Consider the following 19170-nt stretch of genomic DNA (forward strand, 5'->3'; position numbering starts at 1 on the left):
TAAATCGTTGCAATGAGTGGCAGGGTCCTTAAGCGAATCCGCCTTCAGTCGTTGACTTTGCTGGTTCGGAAGTTCGTAACCCCCGGGGGACACTGCAACCGTCATAATTGTGAGTCAGTTGCTAACTGAATTTTGATTTGTGTGGCTGTGACACACACACACACCCGCACTTCCCCCGCTTTTGGCACGCGACGGCAAAAAGGTTAGCCAGAAAGTATAATTAAAAACGGAAAGTGGAGGGAAAAAGCACCTGTTAAAGAGCCAAAGTGGAAGGGGGGAAAAAAACAAACATTTATTTCTTTTGCAAAAAAAATAAAAAATAAAAAATACAATAAAATTATTCCTTGCGCTCCTGCCAGCGCCAGGAGGGGAGGGGGGGAAAAAATCAACGCCAGGCCGTGCCAACTCTTGTTGGGCAGAGTAGAGGGTTGTGTTGTGACAGCTGTAGCGTGTAAGGAAGTCTCGGTGCAGGAAAAGGAGCGTGTCAAACGGTCCCGGGAGGGAAATCCGGGAGGGTTGCTTAGCTGTGACTTCTCACACCCTCACACACACACACAAACACACACGCGGCCCTTCCCAGCAGGGACAAGCTGGCATTTCAAGGTAGCCCAAAGGTTGCCGATGCCAAACAGCAGCTCGGGTTCAACTCCAAATTGGCAGACGGATTTGCCTTCCGGCGAATTGAGATCCCTGGTTTGACTTTTTTTTTCTCTCTCTCTCTCTCAGCCTTCCCGGCTGCAAATAATTCCCTCGGAATCCGACCAGGTAGGAGTGAGGTTAACTCGGTTAACTCGACTTCCCGGCTTGTCATCTGGGGCATAGAGTGATTTGGAGGGAAGGGACCTCAGAGGTCTTCTAGTCCAACCCCTGGCTAAAGGGAGGGGTCTTTAGACCATCCTTGTCAAATGTTTTTACTAGTCTCTTCTTAAAAGCCTCCAGGGATGGAGCAGCCACAAGTTCTGGAGGCAAGCCCTTCCTTCCTTCCTTCCTTCCTTCCTTCCTTCCTTCCTTCCTTCCTTCCTTCCTTCTTTTCCTCCCTCCCTCCTTCCTTCCACTTTGTTTCTTTCTTTCTTGTTCTTCCTTCCTTTTTTCCCTCCCTCCCTCCCTCCCTTTCTTTCTTTCTGCTCTTCCTTCCTTCCCTTCCCTCCCTCCTTTCTTTCTGTCCTTCCTTCCTTCCTTCCTTCCTTCCTTTCTGTTCTTCTTTCCTTCTTTCCTTTCCTTCCTTCCTTCCTTTCCTCCCTCCCTTCCTCATATATTTCAGCTATCTATCTGAAAATCATAGACTCATAGGGTTGGGTGGGACCTTGGAGGTCTTCTAGTCCAGCTCAAGCAGGAAACCCCATTTTGGACAAATGGCTGATCCAATCTCTTCTTAAAAGCCTCCAGTGACGGAGCAACCACAACTTCTGGTGGCAAGTCGTTCCACTGATTAATTGATCTGGGATTACAGAATTACAGAGTGGGAAGGGACCTTAGAGGTTGTCTAGTTCAACCCCTTGCTCAAGCAGGAAGCCTTATACCATTTCAGACAAATGGCTGATCCAATCTCTTCTTAAAAGCCTCCAGTGACGGAGCAACCACAACTTCTGGTGGCAAGTTGTTCCACTGGTTAATTGTTCTCTCACTTCTTCCTCCTTTTCCTCTTCTTCTTCTTCTTCTTCTTCTTCTTCTTCTTCTTCTTCTTCTTCTTCTTCTTCTTCTTCTTCTTCTTCTTCTTCTCCTTCTCCTTCTCCTTCTCCGTCATCTTCTTCTCCTTCTTCTTCTTCTTCTCCTTCTTCCTCTTCTTCTTCTTCTTCTTCTCCTTCTCCTTCTCCGTCATCTTCTTCTCCTTCTTCTTCTTCTTCTTCTCCTTCTTCCTCTTCTTCTTCTTCTCCTTCTCCTGTCTTCTCTTCTTCTTCTTCTTCTTCCTCTTCCTCTTCCTCTTCTTCTTCCTCTCCTCCTCCTCCTCCTCCTCCTCCTCCTTCTTATTCTTATTCCTCCATCTTCTCCTCCTTTTCCTCCTTCTCCTCCTAGCACTGATGATGTTCCCTAATTGGGTCGTGAAACGTCTACAAGAAAAAAAACCCAAGCTCAGGCCCTACCAAGGACCCCTCATTTCAATCCTTGGGGTCCAAAAGTTCCCTTTTATGGAGACTTCCCCAGAGTTTCCAACTGGGAAACAGTGACCCCCCGCCCCCCAACTTTGAGCTACGGATAATAACCCCTTGATTCAGAGGCCGTACATTTTGCCAGCCCACGGCGGGTTGGCAGAAGGGCACAAAGGATGCGCCTTGCCAGGCCGAGTGGCACCCGTGAGCGACGTCTCTTCCCCAAACCATCTGCTTTGGCGGCTGACCTCTTCCCGCGGAGGGCAGGGAGGAAAAGCGGGCATTTTGCCTGCACGGAAGGGAGGGCGCGGAGGCCCCGCGCAGTGGGAGGCATTGATCTGTTTGCATGTTTCCGTGCGAAGATTCCCCGTGCCGGCTGTTGCGTCGATGGTTCCATTCCCTCCTTGTCACCTCGGTTAAAGCTCAGGCAGCCACACTTGCGTGCAGGGAAGGCCTCTGTGTCAGCGGCAGCCGAGGATGGAGAACAGCGGGGGGCCCCGGAGAAAGTGGAGTTGGGAGGCCCCGAAGGTCCAGAGGCGCCCAGGAGCAATTAAAGAGATCTTCTCTCTCCCTCCCTCCCTCCCTCCCTCCCTCTCTCTCTGTGTCTGTCTGTCTGTCTATCTATCTATCTATCATCTCTAGCTATCTCTCTGTATCTATCTATTTTTATCTATCTATCTCTCTGTCTCTCTCTCTCTCTATCTATCTATCTCTATCCATCTATCTGTATCTATATCTATCTCTGTATCTATCTCTGTATCTCTGTATCTATCTATCTATCTATCTATCTATTTTTATCTATCTATCTCTCTGTCTCTCTCTCTCTCTATCTATCTATCTCTATCCATCTATCTGTATCTATATCTATCTCTGTATCTATCTCTGTATCTCTGTATCTATCTATCTATCTATCTATCTATTTTTATCTATCTATCTCTCTGTCTCTCTCTCTCTCTCTCTATCTCTCTATCTGTATCTATATCTATCTCTGTATCTATCTCTTTATCTATCTATCTATCTATCTATCTATCTATCTATCTATCTATCTATCTGTCTCTGTATCACTCTATATCTATGTATTTTTATCTCTCTCTCTCTCTCTCTCTGTCTATCTATCTATCTGTATCTATCTCTGTATCTCTCTCTATATATATGTATCTCTCTCTCTATATATATATATCATCTATCTCTATCTATCTGTATCTGTATCTCTGTATCTCTCTATATATCTGTCTCTCTTTGTATCTCTATAACTATCTATCTATATCATCTATATCTATCTATCTATCTATCTATCTATCTATCTATCTCTATATCTCTATATCTATCTTTCTCTGTATCTCTCTTTCTGTATATCTATCTATATTTATCTCTCTCCATCCATCTATCCATCTATCTCCTTCCTTCCTTCCATCCATCCTATTTATATATCTATCTATCTCTACCCATCTATCCATCTATCTCCTTCCTTCCTTCCTTCCTTCCTTCCTTCCTTCCTTCCTTCCTTCCTTCCTTCCTTCCTTCCTTCCTTTGAATTGACTTCACTGAATTGACATTTGCTCAAACCAAAGCAAAACAAATTTAATCCCTTTCCTTGCTCGGCCTTTTCATTTAGTCTCCCTCCTTTCACATTTCAAAGATTAAAATTCAGGGGATGGGGGGGGGAAAGCCTTTTGGGGCGCCCCCAATTTAGAGGTCGCTGCCAGACCTCCTCCTTTCTCTCCCCTTCCCTCCTCCCACCTCCATCGTTGTGAGGGTCAAAAATGCATCTTGCAAAGATTTCCCACCCTTTGTGGCTGCCCGGTTTGATTAAACTCAACGGTTCCTGCCCGGGCTTCTTTGCCCCCCCACCACCACCGTCCTCCCAGAAGGGCAGATCCTGCCTCGCCCCGTCGTAGCCCCCCCTGTGGGGCTCCCCACCCCCACCCCACTCCAGTGGCTGCTCGGACCAGTTTCCCATCCGTTGCCACGATGGGGGGACAGACGGAAAGCCACATCAAAGGGCCAGTCTGGGCTTCGGGCTTCTTTGAAGTTGAATTTTGATGGGCAGCACCTGGTGGTCCCCCCACCCAAATTTTCACTGCCTGGTGCTTAAATTGTCGGAGACACCTGTGCCCATCTTTTATTTATCACCGGCTGTCCAGCTGCAGTAACAAAGACCCCCCCATACACACATACACACATACGTTTTCCATGGAGAAGGGGAGGAGGGATGACACTGGGGGGGAGAAGGGGGGGCTGCCAGGATCGCTTCGGACCCTCGCCCATAAAATATCTCCCCCTTCGTCCCCTGCACTATGACACGGAGACCCCCCCCAAGCCACGCAAAGGGATTGAGCCCCCCCCAAAAAATAAAGGGAGAGGTGAGTAGAGATGAGAGAGAGAGAGAGAGAGAGAGAGAGAGAGAGAGAGAGAGAGAGAGAGAGAGGCAGGCAGGCAGGCAGGCAGGCAGGTAGACAAGATAGATAGATAGATAGATAGATAGATAGATAGATAGATAGATAGATAGATAGATAGATAGATAGATAGATGGATAAAATGATAGAATGATAGATGAGGGAGGGAGAGAGATAGATAGATAGATAGATAGATGATAGATAGATAGATAGATAGATAGATAGATAGATAGATAGATAGATTGATAGATAGATAGATAGATAGATAGATAGAATGATAGATAAAATGATAGAATGATAGATGAGGGAGGGAGGGAGAGAGAGAGAGAGAGAGAGAGATAAGATAGATAGATAGATAGATAGATAGATAGATAGATAGATAGATAGATAGAATGATAGAATGATAGATAGATAAAATGATAGAATGATAGATGAGGGAGGGAGAGAGAGAGAGAGAGAGAGAGAGACAGACAGACAGACAGACAGACAGACAGGAGTAGAGATGAGAGATAGAGAGACAGACAGAGAGAGAGAGAGAGGAAATAGAATGAGTTGGAAGGGACCTCGGAGGTCTTCTAGTCCAACCCCCTGCTCAAGCAGGAAGCCTTATACCCTTCCAGACAAATGAATTGCCCAATCTCTTCTTAAAAACCTCCAGTGATGGAGCAACCACAACTTCTGGTGGCCAGCTGTTCCACTGGTTCATTGTCCTGACTGTCAGGAAGTTTCTCCTTAATTCCAGGTTGCTTCTCTCCTTGATCAGTTTCCATTCGTTGCTTCTTGTCCTGCCCTCCGGTGCTTTGGAGAACAGCTTGACTCCCTCTTCTTTGGGGCAGCCCCTGAGATATCGGAAGACTGCTATCATGTCTCCCCTGGTCCTTCTTTTCATTAAACTAGACACCCCCAATTCCTGCAATCGTTCTTCATATGTTTTATCCTCCAGTCCCTTGATCATCTTTGCTGCTCTTCTCTGCACTCTTTCCAGAGTCTCAATCTCTTTTTAATAATATGGTGACCAAAATTGGACACAGCAATCCAGGTGTGGAATGCTTACTAAGGGTTTATGGAACGCTTGTCCTTGAGATGTTTCATCCTCCAGTGCCCCCCACCCCTCAAATCATCTTCACGGCTCTTCCGTGCCCCCTTTCTTCCCCCACAAATAAGAAAGCAGGCGTAGAGTTTTATTCTCCAACAAAGAATAAAATAAGAGTTTTATTCTCCAACAAAGTTGACGGAACGCCGAAAATACAGACAGCCCAACCAGGGAGGTCTTCTCCATCTCCAGCCCTCCCTCCTCCCAGCAGATTAGCAAACCATCAACTTATCTTCACGGGGTTCTTAGGACAACAACTCGCCGCGGCCAACTCGCCCCGCGGGGACAATTCGTGATGGCCCAACTCGCCACGGGGGGAAAAAAACTTTACACGAATATCGGAGAAATAGTGGGAATAGAAACGTTAACAGATCAACCGAGTCGGAAGGGACCTGGTAGGTCATCTAGTCCAACCCCACCCCACCCCCCCACTCCTGCTCAAGCAGGAGACCCTCCCCGCCCTTACACCGTTTCTGACAGATGGCTGTCCGGTCTCTTCTTGAAAGACTCCCGGGATGAAGCTCCCACGACTTCCGAAGGCAAGCGGTTCAAAGGTAGGATTCGCGTAATTTACCTACTTGTTTGCCCATCACCGAAAATGTGAGAGCGTGCGGCACTTTTGCACATGTGCATGGCCTGCCTTGCGTGCGCTTGGCTTGCATGTGCAATGCACACGGCTTGAAAACGTGGTAAAATAGGACGGCATAGCGCCGAGGCGGGTGGGCCTGTAAGTCGTTATTAGCGCTACGCCTGAACCGATCCAAACCGGCTGAATGCTGAAGGATGAAAAAAGGAGAGTCGGAATGAAAGGGGAAATGTCAAAAATCAAAATAATCGTTTTAAAAAACTGTCGTATATACAGGCAGTCCTCGACGCGCAATGGTTCGTTTAGTGACTGTTCAGAAGTTACGACAGCCAAGAAAAAAAAGAGGGGGACTTAAGGACCAGTTTTCACACTTAGGACTGGTTGCAGTCGCGTGATTTACATTCGGATGATTGGCAGCTGACTCACCTTTACGACGGGCAGTCACGTGATCCCTGGTTTTTTTGGCGACCAAATCCAGGGGGAAACTGGATTCATTTAACGACAGTGTGACTGATATAAGAACGGCAGGGATTCACTTAACGAACGAGGGGAGGAAAGTTGTAAAATGGGGCAAAACTCACTTAAAAATGAATGTCTCACTTAACGATGGACATGTCGGTCATAAGTCAAGGACTGCCTGTAAGTTAAGGACTGCCTGTAAAACGAGGCAAAACTCCCTTAAAAACAAATGTTCTCACTTAACGACAAAAATTTCGGTCGTACGTTTGAAGACTGCCTGAATGGTTGAATTGTCCCACGGCGAATTGATCGTAGTGAATTGACTGGCCATGAGTTTTCTTCCCTCCCACCCTGTGGAGCCCACTACCCTGTTGTACGCCTGTACCGACTTCCAAAAATCCCTCCCCTTCACCACGTCGCGTGCGGATCGCTGGGCCCGCTCCTCCCGCTGCTCCTGAACCTCCGAGTTACGACGGACGTTATTGCCTTGCTTCAAAAATATGAAAGAACGGCCTTCCATAGGAAGGATACTCGCCGTTGGACGGCCCGAGGCTAAGAGCTGAGGTTGGTGTTTACAGAGTGATGGGATTCAGCCGGTTCGAGGCAGTTCGCCCAAACCGGTAGCTAACCACACCCGGCCACGCCCCTTGCCCCTCCCAGCCACTCGCCTCGGATGAGGCTGATTTGTCCGACAATGGCTTTGACTGGGCTTCCGGTGCTGGTCGTGGCCGAGGGGGTGGTGGTTATACCCTGTAGAGATGGGGAGGGTTTTTTTTAAAAAAAAAATTTATTGCATGCTACGAGAGCTCGTGGGGGAGGGGGTCGGTTGGATGCTCTTCTGGGGTCTCAATCTTGGAAGCCTTGAGATGATCCAGGAGACGTCCTTCTGGACGGGATGTCCGTTTTTCCCCAAAGCTTTGTCGGTCAGCTGTGACGGGACACAGATTAATTTCTCACACCGTCCGTGATGGATTTTTGAGAGTTTGGGGGGGTGTCGATCGGGAGACACCCCCCCAAAGAAGTAAACAGGGAATGGCCTTGACTGGAAGAGATCTTCTCGGTCGACAAGGAAGAAAGCAACGAGGTTGTTGAGTCGTTTTGTGTGTGTGTGTATGTGTGTGTGACACCAGTTCAGCGTTCCACCCCTGAGCGATAATGGAATACCCTGTAAATCGAGAATCAAGGACAGCACCAAGAAAATTTTCCGGATTGAAGGAACGTGGCACGGAAAACGGACTCTCCCCGGGATGTGGCTGGACGTGGAGAAGTTTCCCTCCCGCGGAAGAGGTGGTGGTGGGTGAGAATCCCGCTTTCCTCAGCGAGGGAGGGAGGGAGAGCTGGGAAATGAGTACGGAGGGTGGGCTAAGGGAGATGGATCTTGGGGGAGGGGGGACGGGGAGACTCGAGTTTGTGGGCTCCGGATACCCTGGAAGAAATGCGGGAAGAGCGATCCCTGTTCAGCTTCAGGTGGGCCGCCCGTTGTCCACCTCCGACGGAAGCAGAGGGGGGCAGGGGGGGCTCCTTTCCGAACCCTCTTGGTGAAGGTGCTGTCAAGGGTGCAGTCCGAACGTTATTGCAATCAGTGTCTTTTTAAAAAAACATCTGTTAAGAATCCACAGTGGTCATCTCCGGCTAGTCACGAAGACCGTCTCGCACGGGAGACACCCCACCGCACTCTCCCTACCGATCAGGTAGGGCCCAAGGTCTGGAGAAGTTCAGTCTGAAGGAGTCCACCCTAAGGAGGAACGGTGGAGAACAGGACCCGGCCTGTTTCTGGGGCCTCCTTCAACCTCCTTGTTCTGGAGTATCCCACTGCTGACACCACAAGCGAGGCTCCAGCTAACTCCGCGGTGGGGTTCCCCCGCGCGAAAACAAGTCTTGACAAAACAAGCAGCCGCGAAGACCTCCTCGGCCCCCCCGAAGGAGTTCCTATCAGAGGGGTCTCCGATAACCCATGGTGTTGAGAACTTGGGACCTCATGATTTGGATGCTGGTTAGAATCTTCCTCTGGTGGCCCGTCAGACTGATCCCCAGGCTTTGCACGTCTCTGGAGGAGGGATGGGAGGACAGAAAGGGGAGAGAGGGAGCGGGAGAGAGAAAAAGAGAAAGAAAGAAAGAGAGAAAAGAGAGAGAGAGAGAGAATATGGGAGAGCGGGAAAGAGAGAAAGTGAGAGAGAGAACGTAGGAAAGAGCGGGAGAAAGAGAAAGAGAGAGAAAAAACATGGGAGAGAGCAGGAGAGAAAGGGAGAGAGAGAAAGGGAGAGAGAACGTGGGAGAGAGAGGGGGAGAGAGAAATAGAAAGAGAGAGAGAAAGAGGGAGAGAAAGAGGGAGAGAAAGAGGGAGAGAATGTGGGAGACGGAGAGAAAGGGAAAGAATGTGGGAGACAGAGAGAGAGGGGGAGAACATGGGAGAGAGAGAGGGAGACAGAAAAAGAAAGAAAAAGAAAGAGGGAGGGAGGGAGAACAAGGAAGAGAGAAGAAGAGAGAAAGGGAGGGAGAATGTGGGAGAGAGAGAAAGAGAGAGAGAGAACGTGGGGAGAGAAAAAGAGAGAGAGCGAACGTGGGGGAGAGAGAAAGAGAGAGAAAGAAAGAACATGGGGAGAGAGAAAGAGAGAGAATGTGGGAGAGAGGGAGAGAGGGAAAGAGAAACAGAGAGAAAGAAAGAGAACGTGGGGAGAGAGAAAGAGAAAGGAAGAGAGAGAGAGAATGTGGGGGAAGAGAGAGAAAGAGAGAGAGAGAGAGAGAGAGAGAAAGGGAGAGAGGGAGGGAGGGAGAGAGAAAGACAAGCAGAACAAGCTAGAATTATTTGATCCCGAAGCAAAAAAAAAAAAAAAAAAAGGCCTAATTATTTCTCTCGACGTCGCGTTTCTCCTGCTGCAGGTTTTAATATTTTATGGCCGCGGAAAGAATCGGTGGCTTTTCTGATGTTTTCCTCGCTTAAAAGGGCCAGGAGATTAAAGACTGCCGGTTTGCTTCTGCTTTCTGTCTTGCAGGGGAGAGGGGAGATTAGAGCTCCAGGAGAAGCCCCTGCCGTCCTTCTAGCTTCTAAGGCTTTGTAGTCCTTGATCCCTCCTGGGGTCGGCCTGATTCGAGGGCCCCGTGATAAACATCCGAATGTCCAAATTTCACCCCGGTTGAAAAAAACAGCGGGGAAGAAGGCAGGTTTGTCTTAAAACGTCTGCGAGAAAAATCTCTCTTTGAGGCAAGATGAGAGACAAACCAGCATCTGACCACCAATGATGGTTTGCACCCAGGCGTGGTATTTAAATTACCTTCGCTACCGGTTTGCAAATGTGACCTTCCACATATGCGCAGAGCATCAAAAACGGGACATGACGACGTCCGGACGGGTGGACGGAGCCTTCCGCCAGCACCGTTAGATCCCACCGTTAGATTCGCAACGGGGCAGGGGAAGAAATCCTTCTGGGTTGTTGCAGATGGGGCGGGGTCTTCATGGAAGGAAGAAAATATGCCCCCCCCTGAAAAGCATTCCTTCCCCCCCCCAAGATTTGAGGGAGGGGGAAGGAAGGGGCAGGGGTCTCCAGGAAGCAGCGATTTTCTAAGGACAAAATATGGGCCTGCAGGATCGACCCTGGAGAGTCGCAGCCACCTTGGAGAGCTTCGGGGTTGGACTAGACAACCTCTGAGGTCCCCCCGCTTTACCACCGAGACCCTCCCCTGCCCGTGACGGTTTTCAGGCTGGCTCAAATCTAGAGGAAACGTCGCGTTTTATCCGGTGGAGGTGGGGTGTGTTTGGGTGCAGCAGTGGTGAAATCTAAATTTCTTTCCTCCCGGTTCTGTGGGCGTGGCTTGGTGGGGGGTCATGTGACTGGGTGGGTGTGGCTTTGTAGCCATTTTGACTGGGGGATCAAAAGACAGAAAGTCACTAACGATGTCCCGCTGGAGCAGGGTTGGACTAGACGACCTCCAGGTCTCTTCCAGCCCTGGATTATCCTCTGAAGCTGCGTCTAGTGCCAAGTTTGTAGTCCTTCCTTCCTCTCCTTTTTCCTTCCTTCCTTCCCTCTTTCTTTCTTTCTTTCTTTTTCTTTCTTTCTTTCTTTCTTTCTTTCTTCTTTCTTTCTTTCTTTCTTTCTTTCTTTCTTTCTTTCTTCTTTCTCTCTCTCTCTCTTTCTTTCTTTTTCTTTCTCTCTGTCTCTCTCTCTCTCAAAAATGAAACAACACCCCCCCATTTTTTGCCTAGCTGGCTTCAGCATTTTTTAACCTTTAAAAAAAATGCTTTTAAAAGTTTTTTAAAAGGCTCTGACGATCGCCTGGCTCAGCTTGGCATGGAGGGAGGCAGAGATTTTTGCTACCGGTTCTCCGAACCACCCGCCATCATCGCTACCAGATCGGGTGATCCGGTCCGAACCGGGATCATTTCACCCCTGGTGTTCAGAGATAAGGCCCAACGAGCTGAAAATCAGACACTGGCGTTGTGTGTTATTGTGTTATTGTGTGTGTGATGGCTTCCCCGCGGGCACTTACTCAATATTCATGTGCATCACCATGCCGAGAGACGAATAGCCACCCAGGGCGAAATTCTCCTGGTACCTTCCCAGCCGAATGGAGTCCAGCCATTCCTCCACAGAGCCGCAGTGGGTGAAATCAATGTGGCTCCGTTCGGACAACGTTTGTGTGAACCTGCAGGCAAAGGACAACAACAACAGGAGGTGTGTGTGTGTGTGTCACTGTGTATGCCAGGAAAGGGGGCAAGCAAGACGGGAAAAATCATTCCGGTTCAGTTCAGGGGTTATGGGAAAAGGCAAGGAGCGCTTTAGCCTCTCGTTTCAGAAATCCGTTTTGCCGCTGATTGCCTGGAATGGGACCAGCCGCTGCGGCCAATTCTCCGCGGCCAATTCACCACGACGGATTTGCCGCCGGCTAACTTGCCGACGGCCAATTGGCCGCGGCTGATCATTTGCGACGGCCAACTTACCGGTTGAGCGTGGCGGTGCATTTTAAGTTCTGAGGGTTGCGGATGAGTTTGTCCAGGACGCCGAGGATCTGAGAGAAGCGCGGCCTCTCGTCCGGTTCTTTCTGCCAACAGTTCAACATCAGCTGGTGCAGCGCCACTGGGCAGCCCATGGGAGCGGGCAGCCGGTAGCCTTCCTCCACCGACTGAATGACCTGCAAAGGAACGGTTGTTGTCAGCCTGCGAATCAAAGGCCAGAGAAATCAGGGGGGGGGGAAATCGGGGTATTTTTGTGTATCTTCGGACAGTAGACAGCTCTGGAGCTTCAAATCCAACACAACACAAACACACACACACAGAGACACATTACAGATCCTTCTCATACTTACGTCCTGATTGGTCATGTTCCAATAGGGCCGCTCTCCATAAGCCAGCACTTCCCACGTCACGATGCCATAACTCCAAACATCGCTGGCCGACGAGAACTTCCGGAACGTGATGGCTTCGGGAGCCGTCCACCTTACGGGGATCTTCCCTCCCTGGAATACATAGCGGGTCTGATGAGATGACCTCTAGGGTTCCCCCAAGAAAGACTTACATTCTACCATTCCTCAGTGGTGGGATTGAAAAATTTAACAACCGGTCTACTGGCCGGGTGCTGGGTGGGCGTGGCCACGGGGGCGTGGCCTACTCGGCCTCCTGCACCACAGGGGGGGGTGTTTTCACCCTCCCGAGGCTCTGGAGGCTTTCCTCGAGCTTCCAGGAGGGTGAAAATGGCCTCCCCCCAGGCACCGGGCCCATTTCCAGACTTCCGGTAGGTTTTTCACCCTCCCGGAGCCTCCGCACAGGCCCTGCACTTATCTCACATCCAAAACGGGCCACGTGGAGACTCCTGGGTGGGGTGGGGTGGATAGGGTCAGCCAGTTCTTGGAACAATTGTGTCCGGCGAACCAGATTAAAATTAACATCCGGTTTGCCCGAACTGGTCTTAACCGGCTAAATCCCATCACTGCCGGGCCTCCGGTCCTTTATTAGATAGCCGAGAAGAGGGTGGCATGATTCTCACACATGTGGTTTGAAAGGAAAGAGTGCAGAGAAGAGCAACGAAGATGATTAGGGGGCTGGAGGCTAAAACATATGAAGAACGGTTGCAGGAACTGGGTATGTCTAATGAAAAGAAGGACCAGGGGAGACATGATAGCAGTATTCCAGTATTTGAGCGGCTGCCACAAAGAAGAGGGAGTCAAGCTATTGTCCAAAGCACCTGAGGGCAGAACAAGAAGCAACAGGTGGAAACTAACGAAGGAGAGAAGCAACTTAGAAATAAGGAAGAAGTTAGAATAATTAATCAGTGGAACAACTTAATTCCAGAGGTTGTGGATGCACCCATTTCTGGAGGTTTTCAAGAAGAGGTTGACTCTTTTGTCTATTTGTCAGAATAGTCTAGGGCTGTGACGGCGAACCTCTGGCACGTGTGCCGCAGGTGCAAACGGAGCCATATCTGTGGGCATGCGAGCATTGCCCAAGGTCAGCTAATTTTTGGGCCTTCCAGGCCCACCGGAAGTCGGGAAACGAGCCGTTTCTAGCCTCCGGGATGGGAGGTGGGGAAAGCCATTTTTGCCCTCCCCAGGCTCCAAGAAAGCCTCTTGGAGCCCCTGGAGTCAGCCCCTGGAGGCTGACTGAGTCAGAGTCCAGAGACTCTGACGGACTCCAGAGTCAGCCCCTGGTGGCTGACTGAGCGGAAAAATAAATAAATCGGAGGCGAATTGAGAACGCGCGGAAAAGAGGACGGAGGCGAAAAAGAAGACTTTCTTTTTCCGAGAATTCGGGACGTGACGGTCCCAACGGAGCCTGTCCTTTAGTCCAGCCCACGAGACACCAAGTCACAACGGCGGACACTTACTGTGGTGGTGTAAGCTGCGTCAGGATTATCGTCCAGCACGCGCGAGAGGCCGAAGTCCGACACTTTGCACACCAGGTTGCCGTTAATGAGGATATTACGAGCCGCCAGGTCCCGGTGGACGTAACCCAGATCGGAGAGGTAGCGCATGCCGGCACCGATGCCCCTGAGCATGACTACCAGCTGGAGAACCGTAAATTGCCCGTCGTGTTTCTAGAGAGGGGAGGAAAAAAAATACTCAGAGCCGTGTGGGTTTTCTGGTGGGCACCTCATCTAACTGGCAACCCCTTCCTGCCCTCAGCTCTTTCGAGGATCTGCCCACCGCAGACCCCTCGCATCCTGGACATAAAGGGTTTTCAACATCTCGCGCTATATAAGCGGTATATAAGTCTTAAGTGCGATTGCTAGCTCTCCAATGTGACACCTCTACTTGTTCTCTGGCGTTTCTCCGAGGTGCCCACCACTCTTTTCTCTTTCCAACTTCGACCACTCGGGTGTGAAGGAATCTTACCCGGAGGAAGGAATCCAGCGATCCGTTTTCCATATACTCGCTCACAATCATCATCAGTTTACCTGCAGGAGACAAGAGAGATTAGACGAGAGCGCTGGTCTGTCACTCTGGCAGCTTCCTTTAGTGACTGGCATGGGGTGAGAAGTCCAGGCATTCCTCGACGTACGACCACAAGAGAGAGCCCAAAATTTCTGTTGTTGGGCGAGACATTTGTGAAGTGAGTTTTGCCCCCATTTTACGACCTAACAGTTGTTAAGTGAAACAAATGCACTTGTACTCCCTGACGGTGAGGACAATTAGCCAGTGGAACAGCTTGCCACCAGAAATTATGGGTGTTCCATCACTGAAGTTTTTTAAGAAGAGACTGGGCAACCACTCGTCTGAAATGGTATAGATACTCCTGCTTGAGCAGAAAGCTGGACTAGAAGACCTCCAAGGTCCCTTCCATCTTTATTCTGTGTCAGACTTCGATGCTATCTCAAAGTAAATGAATTTCCCAACTGCCAATCTTTAAGGAAATCTTTTCTTTAATTGAGCACAGCAATCAGATTATGACTCGATGTGGACAAGACTGACCTTTTGCCCCCCCCAATCCCTCCCTTTCCGATCCCCAAATCTCTGCTTCTCATTGGCTATCTTCCAAGTCATTCTCCAGACTTCTTGTCTCGTCATTTCCCAGGAATGTCTCCCCACTCCTCATTTCCACGACAACCTGGCTTCAAAGGGATTTAGCAGGCAAAAGTTCAGAGCTTATCTCTCTCCTCTCTATGCCAGCGCTGAGGCGCTGACATTCTGATTCTTAACCACATTCCAGGGATCAAATAGACAGTTCAAAGGACCCACCCTTCCTTCATACAAGCGTAAAAATCCCACGACGTTTTCCTGCAAAGGAATTGCTCTCCTCCAAATGGGCGGGGTTTGCCAGAAGGAGGTGGAGCTATCAAGGCAGGGGGCAGCGCTAACCCCTTATAACCTCCTGACCAACCTCGGGGAGCCCTTAGCTTTGATCTAGGACAAAATTCCAGGGATCGGAGAACGATATTCGGCGTCGGCCTCAGTGTTTTACATCTGCGAAATGGGCGCAATGGCTCCGATGAATTTTGCAAGTCCCAGGAAACGGATCCGTGGCTCGTTTCGGCTGATCTACAACTCCCCAAGAACCCTGCATCTGTCGCGGGAAATAACCTACTTTTGGTCACCACCCCTTCCAGGTGGATAACGTTGGGGTGATCAAACCGAGCCATGATGCTGGCTTCGCTGAGAAAATCCCGCCGCTGCTTTTCCGTGTAACCAGGTTTCAGGGCCTTGACCGCCACGGGTACCTCTCTTTTCCCAGGGATCTTCAGGCGGCCGTAACAAACCTCCCCGGATTCACCTATCGGACGAAAAAAAGGATTATTGTTTCCGTTGTTTATTATGCCATCTGATTTTTGGGCCTTCCGGGCCCACCAGAAATTGGGAAACAGGCGCATGCATGTGTGACCCCCCCACTCACACGCCCCCTCCGCTTTTGGCATGCGATGGCACGGTGGGCCCGATAGGCCCATTTTTTTGCCCTCCCCAGGCTCCAGGGACTTTCTTGGAGCCTGGGGAGGGTGAAAACAGCCTTCCCCATCCCCTCGGAGTCCCTCCGGAAATGGGATACGGTTCATTTCCTGACTTCTGGGAGGACCGGAAGGCCAGGTTTTTGCCCTCCCCAGGCTCCAGGAGCTTTCTAGGAGTCTGTGGAGGGTGAAAATGGCCTCCCCTACCCCACCCGGAGGCCCTCCGGAGGCCGGAAACATGCCCTTCCCACGCCCCGTTTTGGGCCTTGGAGGCCTCCCAGCACTTACCTGGGAGCCAAAACGAGGCGCGTGGGGACTTCTGGAAGGGGCGGGGCCAGCCAGCATATTTAACTACCGCTTTGCCCGAACCGGCTGAATCCCACCACTGAAGGAGACTCACCCGAGCCGATCACTCGCTCGATTTTAATCCGAGACGCATCGATTTCCCGCATGACTTCGTGCGCGGCCTGGCAGGGGTCTTCGTAGGTGTGCGATTCCAGGTAAAATTTAGACTCGGGGAATTTCACTGTGGGGGAGCAGGCGAGAAGAGGCAGGAGCAGAAGAGAATTAAATTGGTTTAAATTCGCAATTTCGTGCCGTTCTCAAAGCCCGCGGAGGGACCCGCAGAGGTCAACTAGTCCAGCCCTCTGCAACAGGCAGGAAAACCAACCTACCTAACCCTCTAGGAGGGGTGGCTGGCCACCTCATCTTAAAAGACCTCGATTTATGGCCACGTCCTTTGTGGCCGTCCCCCTCCCCCCATGGTCACATGATCGAAATTCAGACATGGGGCAGTGGACTCTCATTTATGACAGGTTTTTCACACTTTAACGACCGTTGCAACGTCCCCCGTGATCACGGGAGCCACATTTGCGACCTCCTTTCAAGCAAAGTCAATGGGGGAAGCCAGATTCGCTTAATGACCGCCTACCCGCTTAACAACCGTGGCCAAAAAATAAAACAGATGGTGAAATTGATCACGCCTCACTTAGTGAGGGAAATTCTGCCCTGGTTAGCAACAAATTCTGGCCCCCAAAGCGGTCGTAAGTCGAAGAACTATCTGCATTCAGCTGTATACGTAGTTCTCGACTTACGACCGCAACGACGGAGCCTAACATTTCTGTTCCCAAGGGAGGCAGTTGCTCAGTGAGCTTTTGTCCTGTTTTACGACCTTCCCTGTCACAGTTGTTAAATGGATCCCTGCAGTGGTTCAATTAGTGACACGCGAATCTGGCTTTGCCTCTCGGAAGGTCACAAAAGGGGGATCGTGGGACCAACCCGGGGGACGCCAGGACCCCGTCGTAAATACGAGTCAGCGGCCGAGCGTCTGAATTTTGATCGCATGAACATAGGGATATACAACGGTCGTAAGGGCGAAAACATTTCCTTTTTTCCAGTGACCTCGTAACTTGGAACGGTCACTAAATGAAGCGTTGTAAGTCGAGGACTAGCTGTTTTTTTTTTTTTTCTTGAACTTACCCTGCCCGTTCTGGTAATGCATTTTTTCCTCGTCGGGATCTTGGAAAGCTTTGCTGTAGCCACAGTGCCTGTTGTGGAGGAGGAAGGAAGTGACAAAGTTGTGAAGGGCACAACTCACCGCACAAACCTCCTAACGGTTAAGCCAGGGAGCTGCTTCCGGTTTGGATTTATTCCCACCCCCACCCAACCCATCCCCGAGACCCCCAATCACCCCGAAAGCAGGTTCTTAACGGGGAAGCAGGCTGCCTGGCCGGGAGAGAAGCGCAGTTGTGTGAAAAGTTGTGTGAAGATTTATCTTGGCGAACGGGGTGAGTGAGTCGTTTTGGGAACGGTGGGAAACCCGGCCCGCTCGAAGGAGGGAACCCCTACCTCTTCTTGCAAATGAGGAGTAGAAGCATTGCTACTAAGCCGCTGATGAGTGTCAGGCAGACCCAGACCACCGTCATGGTGTCATACTGGGGGACTACTGGAAAAAAAGAAAAAAGGAAAAAAAGGGGATTTGAGCGACAACAGACCTGGCACCGGTCAGTTTCCCCAGGTTTTGAAACATGGCCAGCCAAGAGGTGAAGAAGAAAGAGGAAAGAAGCGGAGGAGGAAATGAAGGAAGGAAAGAAGGGAGGGAGGAAGGAAAAGACAAGGATGGAGGGAGACAGGGAGGGAGGAGATGTGAGGGAGAAGGAAGGAAAGAAAATAGAAGGAAGGAAGGAAGGAAGGGGAGAAGGAGGAAGGAGGGAAGGAAGGAAGGAAAATACGAGGGAGGGAGAGAGGGAGGGAGGAGATGTGAGGGAGAAGGAGGGAAAGGAAAATAAAAGGAAGGGGAGAAGGAGGAGGAAAGGAAGGAAGGAAGGAAAGACAAGGATGGAGGGAGAGAGGGAGGGAGGGAGGAGATGTGAGGGAGAAGGAAGGAAGGAAAATAAAAGGAAGAAAGGAAGGAAAGAAGAAGGAGGAAAGGAAGGAACGAAGGAAAAGACAAGGAGGGAGGGAGGAGATGTGAGGGAGAAGGAAGGATGGAAAATAAAAGGAAGGAAGGAAGGAAGGAGGGAAGGAGGGAAGGAAGGAGGAGTGTCGGGAAGAGGGAAGGAGGAGGAAGACAAGGACTCTCTGGGCTTAATGGTTTTCTTGCAAACATTTCATTACCCAGCTAGGTAACATCATCAGTATTAGCAAGAAATGGGGTTTGCAGAGAGGAGGAGGAGGAGGAGGAGGAGGGGAAGAAGAAGAAGAAGAAGAAGAAGAAGAAGAAGAAGAAGAAGAAGAAGAAGAAGAAGAAGAAGAAGAAGAAGAAGAAGAAGAAGAGGAGGAGGAGGAGGAGGAGGAGGAGGAGGAGGAGGAGGAGGAGGAGGAGGAGGAGGAGGAGGAGGAGGAGGAGGAGGAGGAGGAGGAAGAGGAGGAGGAAGAGGAGGAGGAGGAGGAAGAGGAGGAGGAGGAGGAAGAAGAAGAAGAAGAAGAAGAAGAAGAAGAAGAAGAAGAAGAAGAAGAAGAAGAAGAAGAAGAAGAAGAAGAAGAAGAAGAAGAAGAAACAATGGAGCAAGAAGCAAGCAAAGAAAACATCATCTGGAGGGGAAGAATTCTTGCCAAAATAAAAAAAGGGGAAAATAAGAACAAGGCCTCCACTTGCAAAGCATGCCCCCCCCCTCCAAAATGTGATTATTATTATTTTTTTAAATGGCCAGTGCGCACGAAGCGGGGTGACGAAGAAACACCTCTCTCCAAAATCAGGATCTCTTTCCTGGGTCTGGTATTCTTCCCGACATGCAGTTGCCCTCCGTAAAAAAAAAAAAAAAAAAACACCTCCTTGGGGAAACCTTCTGGTCGTCTCTCCCTCTCCAGCACCCCCCTCCCCCTCCCCAGTTCTTCCCACACTCCTCCTCCTCTCTATTTTATCTCACTTGCTTTGGCTGTTTCGACCTCCAGGGCTTCGCTGAACTTGCCGCAGCCGGCCGATGTCCGAGCTCGGACCTGGAATATGTACCGGGTGGCCGGTTTCAGGCCGAAGACGGTGGTATGGTTGCCCTTGGACTTCAGGGTGGAATAGCTCTGCATCTCCTTGTCCTGGGGGGACAGAAGGGGGTCAGGGGTCACCTCTGAATCCAGCCTGGGAAAATGAATTTGCAGCTACGGCGAAGCAGCACAGCAGCCGAAAACAAAAGCACACTCCAGACATATCTTTGTCAAGGCTGTCTCCCAGGGTTACCCACAGTGG

At 50.2% G+C, this 19170-nt stretch overlaps 1 protein-coding gene across 1 annotated transcript in view; it reads right to left on the bottom strand.

The window, feature by feature from the left end:
• Positions 1 to 5662: 5662 nt before the first annotated feature.
• The window catches only part of EPHA8 (EPH receptor A8), a 46282-nt gene continuing 32774 nt past the window's right edge, over positions 5663 to 19170 (bottom strand). The window contains exons 7-17 of the mRNA XM_087879252.1: positions 18857 to 19019; positions 17337 to 17433; positions 16968 to 17035; positions 15889 to 16014; positions 15134 to 15319; positions 13945 to 14006; positions 13437 to 13646; positions 11923 to 12072; positions 11558 to 11748; positions 11107 to 11262; positions 5663 to 8668 (exon numbers count right to left, since the gene is read on the bottom strand). Coding sequence (XP_087735378.1) covers positions 8554 to 8668; positions 11107 to 11262; positions 11558 to 11748; positions 11923 to 12072; positions 13437 to 13646; positions 13945 to 14006; positions 15134 to 15319; positions 15889 to 16014; positions 16968 to 17035; positions 17337 to 17433; positions 18857 to 19019 — 1524 coding nt within the window. The 3' untranslated portion in view covers positions 5663 to 8553. The remainder of the gene's footprint in view (positions 8669 to 11106; positions 11263 to 11557; positions 11749 to 11922; positions 12073 to 13436; positions 13647 to 13944; positions 14007 to 15133; positions 15320 to 15888; positions 16015 to 16967; positions 17036 to 17336; positions 17434 to 18856; positions 19020 to 19170) is intronic.

This window comes from Pantherophis guttatus, chromosome 15 (genome assembly GCF_059756535.1).
Source record: "Pantherophis guttatus breed Tessera chromosome 15, ASM5975653v1, whole genome shotgun sequence".
Classification (NCBI taxonomy): domain Eukaryota; kingdom Metazoa; phylum Chordata; class Lepidosauria; order Squamata; family Colubridae; genus Pantherophis; species Pantherophis guttatus.